The 14,408-nt window shown below is 36.6% G+C and overlaps 1 protein-coding gene across 1 annotated transcript in view; it reads right to left on the bottom strand.

Moving 5' to 3' along the window:
- CCDC178 (coiled-coil domain containing 178) overlaps positions 1–14,408 on the bottom strand; it is a 327,320-nt gene that overhangs the window by 215,197 nt on the left and 97,715 nt on the right. The window contains exons 13-14 of the mRNA XM_037154533.2: positions 9,735–9,753; positions 6,440–6,623 (exon numbers count right to left, since the gene is read on the bottom strand). Of these exons, the coding sequence (XP_037010428.2) occupies positions 6,440–6,623; positions 9,735–9,753 (203 nt within the window). The remainder of the gene's footprint in view (positions 1–6,439; positions 6,624–9,734; positions 9,754–14,408) is intronic.

Raw genomic sequence — 14,408 nt, forward strand, 5'->3', positions numbered from 1 at the left:
AAGCTGCCTGGGTGTGCATATCTGAGTTAACATATCCACCTAGTAACACAGCTACAGTCCTCCACATTCAAAAACGAAAAACAGGGCTTAGAAGTTGTGGGATTTGTCACATGACTGATATTCAACAAGTATCCTTATTCAGGACGGCATGACACTGTAAAGAGGTACAGGGCAAGGGGCGCCCAGGAAAATAGGAGAAAAGGCCCACAGCCCATAGTTGGGGGGGGATGTAGGAAGCAGATGATAGGATTAAGGTACTTTGCATTACAATGGCAACTTAATAGCTTGTTTAATAGCTGTGCTAGTAGCTGTTCAACTGCCTCAGGCCTCAGGGCAAAAGGTGTAAGGACTTTCAGAATGTATCCTGACTCTTGACTAGCCAGAGGGGGCGGCTCCCCCTTGATCACCGCTAGCTTGCCCTCACTAAGGATGGCAGCCCAGAGAAGGTAGAAGGATACTGGGAAACTAGCAAACGTAGCTCATTGTTGGAGACATCTGAGATGAGGCCACGCAGAAGGCTCTGGGTCAAGATTGAAAACTAAGGGTGGGCAGCCCTGGGGGCAAAGTGAGGAGTGGGGAGGAAGAGCCCTGAGGCAGCTGGTAGTGAAGGCAGAATCTGGCCGGCTGCCCATATAAGGTAAGAGCTCTGCAAGGGCCTTGCGGGCTGTACGAGCTGGGCCTCGAGGGCCTAGTAAGAAAGCAGGCAGCTGCTTTGATCATGCCTGTTCTAGTGGACTCCAAAGCCACCAAGGACTGCCTTGCAAGATGCTGACCTGCTGCCTAGCAAACCCAGACTCTAAATGGACTCATGGGATGTGCGCCTGGACTTCACCATGATCCAGTGTACCACGGCACATGTATCCCTGCACTACAACATGGAGGCTGATGGCAACATACCCCAGATACTGAATGGGAGAACTGTTGTGTGAGGATGGCGACTTTCGGTACCTTCCAGAGGGACTGGAGAACTGTTGGCACAGTTGGCTTAAGATAAGAAAATGGGGAACTATTGGGCTTGGTTTTGGCTTAGAGCCCTTTGGGGAACAAGGGAAGTGCTGGGTCTCATGGGAAAGGAAGGCTCCAAGCATGAGTGCTCTGAGTCCCCCCAAGCCTGGAATATTGTAAATAAAGACCTGTTCCTTCCCGCATTAATCTCTGGGTCATTCCCCAAGGCGCCCTGAGGACAGGTCCCTGGTTGCTCCATGTGGTTACAGTGCCATGGCTCGGGCACATTCTATAGCACTTTGAAATAAGCTCCCTCCTCTATCCTCGGCTTCCAGTACTCTGTCCTGAACATAATATTTGTTGAATGAATAATTTATTTAACGAATGCATTAGCCAATAACAAACAAATTGCTTTTACTCTCTAAAGCAACTAAAACTGTAAAAGTTTCAGGTTCTTTCTAACTCAAAAATCTGTTTTTTTAAAAAATGCCTTTATATAATGAGAAACTCGGGGTCTGCTCTAATGTCATTATCAAACAAATTGCCATCCATAAATAGCATCTTGAGGATGGATGATAAAACAAGGCCTGCAAGTTGTTTTCCCGGAGATACAGCAAAATGTGTGATGTCGTCATTGGAACGTCAGGGAAAGAAGTTCCTGAGCAAGAACTGAAAGAAGACTACCTTTCTTCAGAACACAGCCTGCAGCCTGGCTTGTGCCAGATTTTTCAGCTCTTCAAATTGCTAGTTCCTTGCAAAGGAAATGAAAGCCCAGAAACATCATCATTTCATAACTGTTACAATAATAGATTCAACCAAACATTACCAACAGATGCTAAGTCTATTGAGTGAGATGTTTTAAAGACACAGACAGTTGCCTATCTTAAAATATCACTAAATTGAGTATTTATTAAGTACAATAGGGAAATGGATAAATCTATTGGCCATAACTTTAACCAAATGATTAAACTTACTATCACTTGTAATAAAACAAACTTATACTATGTACTTTGTGATGTATTTCATTGACACAATATTATAACTGAAATATTCCTGCCAAAAGAGTTTAACCTGAATCTAATCCACAGATAAATCCACATTGAGAGAAATTTTACAAACTAGCCCAGAATCTTTAAAAAATGTCAACATAACAAAAGACCACTTTTTTTTTTAAATGTAGGGGACTCTTTCTGATTAGAGACTCAAAAGTTATAACAAAAAAAGTGCAGTACATAATGATTGGTTATATGTAACAAGCAGCTAAATTTGCATGTGGACTATAAGTTTGTGCCAATTATCTAATTATTGCCTCTTAGCTGTATACCAGTCTTTTATGTCTAATTTGCATACCAGAGCTAAATCTTGTAAACAGTTTCTCTGGCAGCTGCAGTGAAGAGGCTTTATCCATAGGGGGCAGTGGAAGGGCTTACTGGCTAGGGTAAAGGGTTTCACATCCATGTTCCTTCCTGATTGTTTTCTCCTTCCTCCAGCAGAAGTGCTGCCAGCTGCTGTGCCTGGAACCAACGGGTCTGGCACCCCAGCCAGGTCCCTACTCAGAAAGAACCTCCACAGTCTCCCCTCAACCTCCATCCAATTTCTCTAGCATCTGGCCTGTGGCTGCGTATGGACTATCTACTGAGACACAGCTACACCCTCTCCAAAAGGGTTGTTCCCTTCTTTGAAGGAGAGCAAACTCCTCCACATTTGTTCCTTCTTTGTGTATTTTCCCTCATCTGTAAAGGCTGTAGCTGGTCCCCACATTTGCTCTTCCTGTATTGTTTAGAGCAGGGGCCCACAAGCTTTCTCTGTAAATGGCTAGATAGTAAATAATGTGGGCTTCCGGAGCATAAGGTCTCTGTCACAACTACTCAGTTTTGGTTTTGCTGGAAAAATAAGTAAAAAATGTCAATAGACCACTTAGAAGAGCTTGAAAGACTCTGAGGTAAAGGGAGTGACAGCATCTCGGAGGCTGGGAAGGGCCCACACTAAAAATAGTCACCTTTGACCTGCTGTCTGGTTTTAGCAGTCTGAAACCAGAAGGTGGCAGCAGAGAGCTATGCTACTGAAAGGCTCCGAGGACAAAGGATCCCTGAAAAGCACAAAGTACAGAAGAGTCAGCGTTGTGTCCAGAAACCCACATTGGAGAGAAAGGGGAAGTACACACTCAATGCCAGTAGATTAAGATTAGAATTGAGGTAGTAGCATCAGTTTGTGTTCCGGGGACAGAAGGGCCACTAAGAAAAAAGTTAGATGACTCATACTATTATCTAAGCTCTGAGACCAGAAAGAGAGAAAAACAGATTCTAAAATTCAGAGTTAAAAATCACAAAACAAAATTTTGAATTTGTACATATGACTGATGAGCTGGACTAAATTAGTGGGGCAAGGCAGCTCTGGCTGTGCATGGTTAGGGCACTTTATTGGTGGCCGGGTCCCTGATGTTGGCCAGGTCCCAGGTCAGTGCCAGCCCAATCTGGTGCTTAAAAAATAAAACAAAAGAAAAAATAACCCCAGGGTACTATTTATCTTTGTTTTCTAATGAGGGTTTTGTATGCGTTTTGTAAAAACACTTTAAAATTACAAAATGTAAAATAAGTCGTGTCCCCAAACCCAGAGACATATGTGTGCATAACGCCTTTTTAGTGTATTCCTTTTTTTGGTCCAGAGGTTAAGGTTGTTATCTTTGGTAAATTCATACCAGTAAGATCTTTCTCAGCCACTAAAAAAAGCAGAAGTCCCATTAACTATTTTAAATTCAAAACTGAATCAACTTATAATTTAGTCTTGTACTCATACTTAACTATTCTGTTACTGAGAAACTTGTATATTTAAATGTTTCCACTATGTGTTAACCATATTCATATTTTCCATAAACACTAAGTACCTACATTCTAAAGATATAACATAATATCTTTTTCTAGCATTAAAAATGACCCTTAGACATCAAAACAAATTTAAAGGACAAGAAGAACCATATAATGTCTGTTGTCAGATCACAGTAGAATTAAACTAGAAATCAGTAACATAAAGATAACTAGAAAAATACCAAAATATGTATATTAAATACTATATTTCTAAGTAACACATGTTCAAGTAATAAATCTCAAAATTTATGGATTGACTTCTACTAGGCCTAGTATAATATATAAATTTAATCTGGAACCAGAGTGGCCTGATATTCTACTTTTCCACCAAAATTCCAATATATTCAAGCAAACCCCTCCTTCCGAATTCCTGCAGCTTGGCGAGAAATCTATTGAAGTGTTGAGAAGTATTTAATATCTGATGAAAGCTTTCAACATTTTTTGTCATAATATCCCATTCCTCAGACAATACTAGATGATTTTCTGTTTAGTCCATCAACAACATAACTGAATAATACATATTACACTTTTATTGACTTATCTCCCATAATTATTCTGGGACTTGGATAATCTTGTCTTTTCTGAATAGGTCAGTTATTGGAATTGAATATATTTTAAAATTAGGATAAGTCATCTTTAACAGCTGGAAAATTCCAGAAGTTTCTAGATGTCTTGATTGTTCGAAGTGACTTCCAGTCTATGGCTGCCTAAAAGTTACTGGGCATTTTATATATGCAGTAATTTGAAAAAACATAATTCAGAAACTCCTCCGCTAAGGCTTCACGAGGTTACCTCTGAGCTCGCTCACAGGTGGTATTGCTACAATTAACTTCTAGAAGACATGGATGAACAATACACAAAGTTGTCTATAAGGAAAAAAACGATGTCTAGACTGGAAAAATTATACAGATTTTCATTAATTAGTCGATGTAAAACAGTAGGGTCATTACAAAGGCAGAAACTACACACTTTAATTACTACAAACCTGAATTAACCAAAGACTACTGAGAAATTTATTTTTAATTCATTACCACTCATGTGTACCTCGTCGAAATTAAGTGTCCTACATATTCAGCTCACAGATTAGCAGAACTGTTTAGCAATGGGAAATACTTCCTACATGGAGCAATTTCTCTCTGTTGCTTCTCTCTAGCTCTCTCACAGTTACCATAGGACAGGAAAAGGACCTGACGAGCAACTTCTTCAACTTCACGTGAGTGAAGCCAGGGGACACGCTGCTTTGGGTTGGCAAAGCAAGTACAGTGGAATCACAGCAAATTTGCATTTATCCTACAAATTGCATTTTATGGCAACAAAAAAATTTAGAAAAAAGCATTCTGAATAAGTGAGGGTCTCAGGTTAGTGAAGCAACATGTCTGAAGAATTAGAGGTAGCTTGCAACAACTATGAGAAAATATGTGAATGATATCAAGGGTTTCCTGGCAACTGAAAAACATTAAAACACATTTCTGAGCAGCCAAATGATGTTCTCTTCATTGGTAGCCTCAGTAAAAATATTTATTGATGGCCACAGAGAAACACGCATTAATGAAAAATTCAAGAAAATTATAAACTTCTATAGTATACACCCTAAGGCATATATACATGATATATATGTATATATATATAAATAATCATATATATGTATGTATAAATAATCATATATATAATATATAATCCTATGCATTATAATTTTAAAATAACCTTGAGGTTAATCTTTATATTATTTATATCATACTAATTTTAGAACATATACATTATAACAAACCCACTGAAAGACCCACGAGAAACAACAAAGGCATGATACACCAAGTCGGCTGCACAGCTGGACTCCATGTGGGAACCAAACCCCAGTCTCTCAGAGCAGAAACATTTACTGGCAGACAATCTGCGTGTCCTAAATTTAGAGAGCACAATAAAAAGTCTTCACCAAAGATAGTGCTTTGACAGCACTTGGACATAGAATACGGATTCTCTATTTTACAGATGATTGCATGATCATAAGTCTCCAGTAAGGAAACACCAAGACGAAAGAAGGGCGGGTGTGATGTGTGTGGACAGAAGTAGTCCCCATGTGTGGTGAAATGGAGGTGACTTTGCTAGTCTCTCTGCCAAATGGCCAGGAGTGGCCATTCATCATATCTGCAGTGAGGAATGTGTGTGAGGCCTATCAGCTGTTGTTCTGCAGACTGGGGCCTACTAATTCCTTGCACTAACTCCTTGGTGTTCTGGAATCCGGTAACTTGGGGGCCTGATGCATGTACTCCTTTTTCTTACATGAGAAAGGATGCAGGGGCATTTCCTAGAATCCCCCCTTTTTACCATAGCAGGGATATTATAGATTGGATGTATAGGATGAGGCTGAACCAAGCACCACTGTTCTGGTGATCCAGAGGGTTTGGGATCGGTAATGGTGAAGAACAGACACAACGTTGATGAGCTACATTCAGCCCCGGTCCTCTTCTATTTAGGCTGGGGCTCTGTACTGAAGTAATTTTTCAGAAGCAATGATTTTTTTTTTAGAAAGACTACTATAGCTTCAGTTAAAATCTATTATTATCAATATCAAATCAATAAAATTTCAGTTTATCACTGTTTTTCACAACTAAAAAGGATGCAGAGATACAAACCTTGAATTTTCTTCTCACTTCTGCTATTTGCTCTTCTAATTCCTCTGTTTTAAATTTGGTTAGGTGGAAAACAGCACCAATTTGATAAGCTTCCTTGTATAGTTGTCTAAGATACCTATCATTTTTTGACTTCATTTTCATCAAAGATTGGATTTCAGATTCAATTTCTGATTTTTTCCTTACACTGGAAAAATAAATGGAGAATATTGATATGATTATCCCAAAAGTATATATTGAGACAAATATATTTAATAATAGTAAAAAAAGTTGTTCCTTTTTGGCTGGCAAAATACAAAATAACCAGATAATTAACTAAAACTCGAATACAGAAAATATTTCCCAGAATTCCACTTCCTTTCCTGCTGCTATCTAGTATCCCAAAGGGCCAGGCTGCTCGCTTCATCTCAGAAGGAGAAGCTCGTCAGTGAGGAAGCCCCGGGCCCTCCGCCACTCGCTCAGCTCTCTGAGCATTCACTCCGTGCTGTAGCTGTCCACTCTTTATAGTCCCTGCTTTACCAAGCATAATCGAATATAAGAAAAACCCAGTCCATGTAAAAAAGAAAAAAACAGCAGAAGAAAACCAATAACTAAAAGAAAACTCTCAGGAAGACAGTTAAGGGGGAAGAGTTCATAGAGGGGAGAAAAAATAAAACATCTATATCAATGTAAGATTTCAAAGACACAGAAATATACTAGTCTCTAAGGAAAAGCAACAAATCATATTTCCTGTCCAGATGGGGTACCATCTTTATTCCAAATATATACCACTGATGCATGCAATATATAAAAAAGAAATATACAGAACACAGAGCTACACTCACCAATGAAGTGACCATCTCTGTGGCACAGAAATGGAACTTGAGCAAAGCAGGAGTGGGGGTGAAGTTGCATGAAACTGGCTAAAGGTATTCCACTTGAAGGCTGACCAGGGCTAAGTTCACTGCACCCTGGGAGGGGATTGAGTACATCGTACTTGTTTAGAAAAAAACCAGCTCACTAACAGGAGCCACAGGCTTATGAAAGCCAGGAGCTGGAGCACTGGGAATGGAAAGCCCAAAATCGAGAACTCAACCAGTGAGTAAAGAATTAATCAAAAAGGAAAATTTTAAATAAATCTTGAAACAAACAAAAATGGAAACATAACAAAATATGCAACACAACAAAAGTAGTTCTAATAGGAAAATCTATAATGATAAATGTCTACATTAAAAAATAATAAAGATCTCAAATAAACCAACCTCACTTTATACTTCAAAGAACTGGGAAAACGATAAAAAATGAAGCCCGAAGTTAGGAGTTGAAAACAAATAGCATTCAGAAAAGAAACAAGTCAGAAACAAAAAACACTAGAAAATCTGAACATACCAATGAGTAAGGAAACTCAATCAGGAATCAAAAATTTTCAATGAAAAAAAAGCCTATAATCTGATGCCTTTACTAGTATATTCCATGAAACATTTAAAGAATTAACACCATTCCTGTTCAAACTCTTTCAAAAAGTTGAAGAGGAAGAGACACTTCCCAACTCATAAAGTCAACATTATCCTTAATACTGAAGCCATACAAGGACACTACAAGAACAGAAAATTACAGGTCAATATCCCTGATGAACAATATAACAAAATCTTAAAGTCATAGCAATAAAAATTCAACAGCACAATAAAAAGAACACATACCCTGATCATGTGGGATTTATTCCTGGGATGCAAGAATGTGTCAAATATGCAAATCAATAAATGGAATGCATCACTTTAATGGAATTAAGGATAAAAATCATATTCTCATCTCAGATGCAGAAAAAGTATTTGACAAAACTCAACATCTATTTATGATTAAAAAATTCTCAACAAAGTGTGTATAGAGGGAATGTACCTTCATATAATGGAGGCCATATATGACAAGCCCACAGTTAACATTATACTCAATGGTGAAAAACTGAAGGTTTTTTACGTAAGATCAGGAACATGGCAAGGGTGCCCACGCTTGCCATTTCAACACAGTACTGAAAGTATTAGCCAGAGCATTTAGGGAAGAAAAAAAGTAAAAGGTCTCCAATCTCCAAATCATAAAGAAATAATTAAAATTTTCTGTTTGCAGATTACATATTACATGTAGAAAAATCTAAAATGCTACCCTATAACTGTTATAATTAATAAATTAATTCTGTAAAGCTGTAGGTTACAAAATTACTATGAAAAAGTCAATTGGATTTTTATACATTTACAATGAACTATGTGAAGAAGAAATAAACAATCCCACTTAACAATTTTAAAAATAAAACACTTAAAAATTGATTTAAGGAGGTAAAATATCGGTATACTGACAACTATAAGACATTGAATAAGAAAATTCAGGAAGACAAATAAATGAAAAGATATCCTATGTTTATGGGTTAAAATAGCTTATACTTTTTAAATATACATATTACCTTAAATGTTCTATAGATATTCAATGCAATCTCTATCAAAATTCCAATGGAATTTTTTTACAATAGTAAAAATCCTAACATTTGTATGGGATCATAAAATACCTCACATAGTCAAAGCAATCTTGAGAAAGAAGAACAAAGATGGAGGTATCACACTTCCTCATTTCAAATATGACAAAGCTATAGTAATTAAAACAGTATAGGACAGACATAAAAATAAACATATAAACAAACATAATCAAGAAGCCACAAATATACCCAAAGATATACAGTCAACTGATCTTTGACAAGGGTACCAACAATATACAATGGGAAAAGGATCATCTCTTTGATAAATAGTGTTGGGAAAAATGGATAGCCACATGCAAAAGAATAAAATGAGACCCCCATCTTACACCACACACAAAAATTAACTTGAAATAGATTATATACTTAAATGCAAAAACTAAACCCAAAGCTTGTAAAACATAGAAAAAATCATCTCCTTGACATTGGTCTTGGCAATTAATTTTTGCATATGCCACCAAAAATACAAAAACAAACATAAAAATAAAAAAGTTGGTCTATATTAAACTAAAAGGCTCCCACACAACAAAGGAAACGATCAATTACTAACTTAAAAAATAACCTACAATGGGAAGAAAATATTTGCGAACCATTTATGTAATTAGGGTTCACACCCAAAATGTATAAGGGAGGTAGAGAACTCAGTAGGTAAAACAAGATAACCCAATTTAAAAAATGGTCAAAGGATCTAAATAGACACTTTTCCAAAGACATAAAATTTGCCAAAAAGTAGTGCATGTAAAGGTGCTCTGCATCACTAATTAGCAAGGAAATGTAAATCAAAACACAATGAGATATCACCTCTCACCAGTTAGGATAGCTTTTAACAAAAAGATAAGAGATAGCAAATTCTGGCAAAGATGTGAAGAAAAGGGATCAATTACACACTGTTGGTGGGAATGTAAATTGGTACAGCCATTGTGAAACATAGTATAAAGAGTCCTCAAAAAATTAAACTAGAACCATCATCTGATCCAGCAATCCCTGTTCTGGGTATATATTTGAAGAACAAAAGTAGTTTCCAGAAGAGATATCTGCACTTTCATGTTCGCTGTAGCATTATTTATATTAGCCAAGACAGGGGAACAACCTGTGTTGGTCAGTAGGTGAATGGATAAGTAAAATATCCATACCTATATCTATCATCTATACCTATACCTATATCTTATTTGGACATTAGAGAGAAGGTAATCCTGCCATTTCCAACAAGATGGATGAAACCAGAGGACATTAGGCCAAGTGCAATAAGCCAGGCAGAGAAAGACAAATACTGTATCATCTGACTTATGCATAGAATAAAAAAAATTATAGAAACAGAGGGTAGAATGCTGGTTACCAAGGAAATGAGGGAGATAGTGGTCAAAGGTACAAGCCTTCAGTTACAAGATTAGAGCTCTGAGGCTCTAATGTGCAGTATGGTGACTATAGTTAATAATACACCATTACTTGAAGTTTGCTAAGGCTAGAGACCTTAAGCAAAATCACCCCAAAAGAAAAAAAGTGCCCTGGCTAGTGTGGCTCAGTGGATTGAGTGCTGGTCTGAGGACTGATAGGTCACTGATTTGATTCCCAGTCAGGGCACATGCCTGGATTGTGGGCCGGGTCCCCAGTAGGGGGCGCATGAGAGGCAACCACACATTGATGTTTCTCTCCTTTTTCTTCCTCGCTTCCCCTTTCTCTAAAAGTAAATAAATAAAATCTTTTTTAAAGTAACTGCAAAGTATGATAATTACTTCATAAAGTATACATTTGTCAAATTATCCATTTTACACTTTAAATATATAGTTTTATTAATCAATTAACCTCAATAAACTTGAAAAATATTAAAGAAAAGAATAAAGAGGGGGTATATGTAACAAAATTATATCTGTACAATTTCCAGCACTGAAAAACAACACGGGTCATTAAATTAAAAAGCCCTAACTAGTGCTAAACTGGATATATGGCTCACAGAGAAACACACACCTCTATGCACGTGATTGTGAAATTTCAGGGCTGTGAAATAGAAAGAGAAAAATCTAAAGTTCCTAGACTGAAAAAACAGATTACCTGCAAAAAAAAGGATATCCAAATGCCATCAGATGTATTACCAAGCAAACTAAATGAAAGATGGATGTTTAGAGATCTAATGTAGAACGTGACGATAGTCACCACTATTGTATTAAATACTAGAAATGTGCTAAGAGAGTACATTTCAGGCACTCTCCTCACATAGAGAAACAGCAGCTATGTGAAGAGATACATCAGCCATTTCACTGTTTATATTAAACCATCATGATGTACAGCTCAAGTATTATATACAATTTTTTAAAAAGCTAAATGAAAGAAAATAAAAAAATATCTTCAAATTAATTATAAAAATTGACTTTGGATCTAGACTATGACGCTTTGATAAAATCCTTGTTTGAATGGGTGGAATAGAAAATGGAATGCATGGGAGTGCATGGAAACCCAAGTATTTATTAAAATAAGATGTACGATAAAGACTAGAAAAGCAGAGCTGGGATGCAGGGCTCTGTTTTATCCTGCGTTTATTCCATTTCTAAGGTGAGCAATATTTTCAACGCCCACATGCAAAGTAGAGAAAATGATAATGACTCATGAGAAAGAAGAGATCATTGCAGGTGCAAAGTTCCTGGACATGTGAGAGGGAATGACATCCACTTGGCAAGTTCATGAGTAACGGGCACTCTACACTCATGTGAGCAGCTTCTGTTATTATATTGTGCCAGAGGAGAAGACAGAGGATGTGAAGACATGCAAATAGGCTGCTAAGAGAAAGAGGTAATTCTCATTTACATCTATATTTTCTATGAATTATTTAGGAAGATTATTAGCTTAAAATCGTGGTGATGTAGTCATTAGGACTGGAGGGTGAGAAAACATGAAACAGTTGTCAGAAAAACTAAGTTGTTTAGAAAATTTTTGGCAAGGCTGAATGCCACTTGAACTGTATAGTCACAGAACATAAGTTTTACTCAGCAGCAAATGAGCTGCAATATTAATGAAACTTAAATATGAGGGCTTCTAATTGATCCTAACTTCTTATAAGGTTTGATGAGTGTTTCTAAGAAAGTTTTCACATGGTGCTATGTTTCTATAAAGTTTACAAAAATAAGATATTTTAATCAAAACTTATTAAGACTAGATTCTTTTTCTAATACAACATATCCTTGTCAAGTAGCACTGAAATGGCTGTAGGCATTTTCTATTCATAATTTTTTACTCTTTTCAAATAAAAAGGCCTTATATTCTAAGCCTTCGTGCCTACCACGCCAGCACCCACCATGGTGAGATTCATTAGCACAGTTGTGTTCTACTTGAGTCACATTCAGCTGTTAGGACCTCCATTCAGTTCAGTGATAGGGCTTTTTAAGCCACAGAAACAAGGTTTAGAAGGTTATTTAAATGAATGCCTGTTTTGATGAAATGTAGCTAATCTCTGTAAGAGAAAAGACAAGAGGGCGGGGCATATAAATGTGGTAGTAATGATGAAGGCACAAATAATTTTTGGAGTAATGGTACCAATAGAGTAAATAAGCAGGAAAGAGAGGCATTTGTTGTCAGAGTGGATTCTTAAAATCGACATCAGGAAGTGCCTTCATTATTGGAAATGACGAGGTACAGGACAAAACTATAACAGAGGGTGGCTGGTGTGAGGCGGAAGAAAAGATTGATGGGTTATGCAGGTCTGAGAACTGACAGCCCAGGTCCTTGCATGCACTGAACACAGACCAAATCCAAATTTTTACTTTCTCTGCAGAGGGAGAGAATAAAAAATGGGAAGGCTGATTCATGTGTACTATTTTAATTCCTTAAAAATGTGTAAAGTAGGCTAACATACTCATAAGTAGTTAATTTTGAATGGCGCATATACCCTTGTCTCTCTTACTATCTGAAAAATTAAAAAGTAAAATTAAAGCAAAATAGCTTATGAATATTCATGCCAAAGTTTGTTTTTAAATGCTGAAACAATTATATTTTATACTCCTATTAAGTAACTCAAATTAATAGGCTGGCAAGACATAACTAAATGAGTATGAAAAATACAGTACCTGGTGGAATCATTCTAAGTATTCCAGACTACTTAACAATTTCAATAATGTTCTAATTGTGACCTCTGTGAATAAGTCACCATCCTGTTAACTCTTGATAAACACATTTCAGAGAAGATACTAGTATGACTTTATTGTGTTCAACAGCTTTTTTGCTCATTTCCCTCGATTATCAACCTCATCTTTGGATCACTGCAGTTAAAATGGCATTGTCTTGCTTGAGGCACAGTTGAGGATTCAAAGTAGATATTCAAAATATTTTATACAGCTTTAACATAAGAAAGAGGCTAGTCAGAAATTCATACCACACAGCTAAGTTCAGACAGACTAAATCCAAATTAGTCAATGTCAAAGCATCTTAAACAAATTCATTTTCCTTGACTTACTTTGCTGAAGTTTGCTTATCACATGATGAAGCAATCAAGTGATATTGTGTTCTCAAGTCAACTTTCCCACATGTAAAGGGTCTATTTCTAGTGGATGCTGGCTTATTTGAAAGACAAAATTATTAGAGTATACACTGCTACTACAATTTAAACAATCGTACACCATCATCAACACCAGAAGGTCCTGCAAGTACTGGTACGCACAGAGCACTGAACAAAGTGTGTTACCCTATATGCCATCTGCCTTTTAATGATAACATTTTAAAAATAAACTATATATGAATGATAGGCCACATATTGAATTAATTATGTAACATTAAAAAAGTACAACAGTTGGGAATGGCATCAAATGCTGAGATGATATTTGATGAAATCTTAGTATTTATAACAGCCTGAAGTTTCCTGGGAGTATTCACTAGACCTGTATAGATGTAAGTGATTTAAAAAAAAATTTCTCTTATTATTTTTAAATTAATTTTAAAAGAACATGGGACTAAGGGGATGGTGATCCAGGTAAATGGTAGAGTAACAAAGAAAGAAAATAAAGGACAAGGCAAAAAAACAAGACCTGTTTTGACAAAAGCTATAGCTATAGTCAAATATAGGGATTGAGAGTTGAATAAAGCAGTAAGTTTTTGACCTTTTTTGAAGTAGTCAGATGTCTTATCCTCAGTCTGCTATAACATATTAGATATAGAAGCCAAGATTTGCCAATGGAGGAGAAGAGGCAGTGTTGCTAAGTGGGAAATACATACATTTTGGAGTCAGACAGACTTACGTTGAAAATATGATTGCTCCTTGTATAACTGAGAGGATGGTTTCATGTACGATTTCCATATCTGTAAAATTTGCTTAATAACAGCTATCATGGACCTTGTTATGAAGATTACATATGAAGAGGATAATATACCAGGTCCGCTAATAACATCATTTCATTCAACATCATTTTGTTATAAAGTTGATGAGATGCTGTAGGGACTTAATTCTGTTTATATCAATAATCTAATGGTAAAATTGGTTGCCTTATATGTCAA

Source organism: Artibeus jamaicensis, unplaced genomic scaffold (assembly GCF_021234435.1).
Source record: "Artibeus jamaicensis isolate MK-2021 breed Jamaican fruit bat unplaced genomic scaffold, CSHL_Jam_final contig_354, whole genome shotgun sequence".
In the NCBI taxonomy this organism is placed as follows: domain Eukaryota; kingdom Metazoa; phylum Chordata; class Mammalia; order Chiroptera; family Phyllostomidae; genus Artibeus; species Artibeus jamaicensis.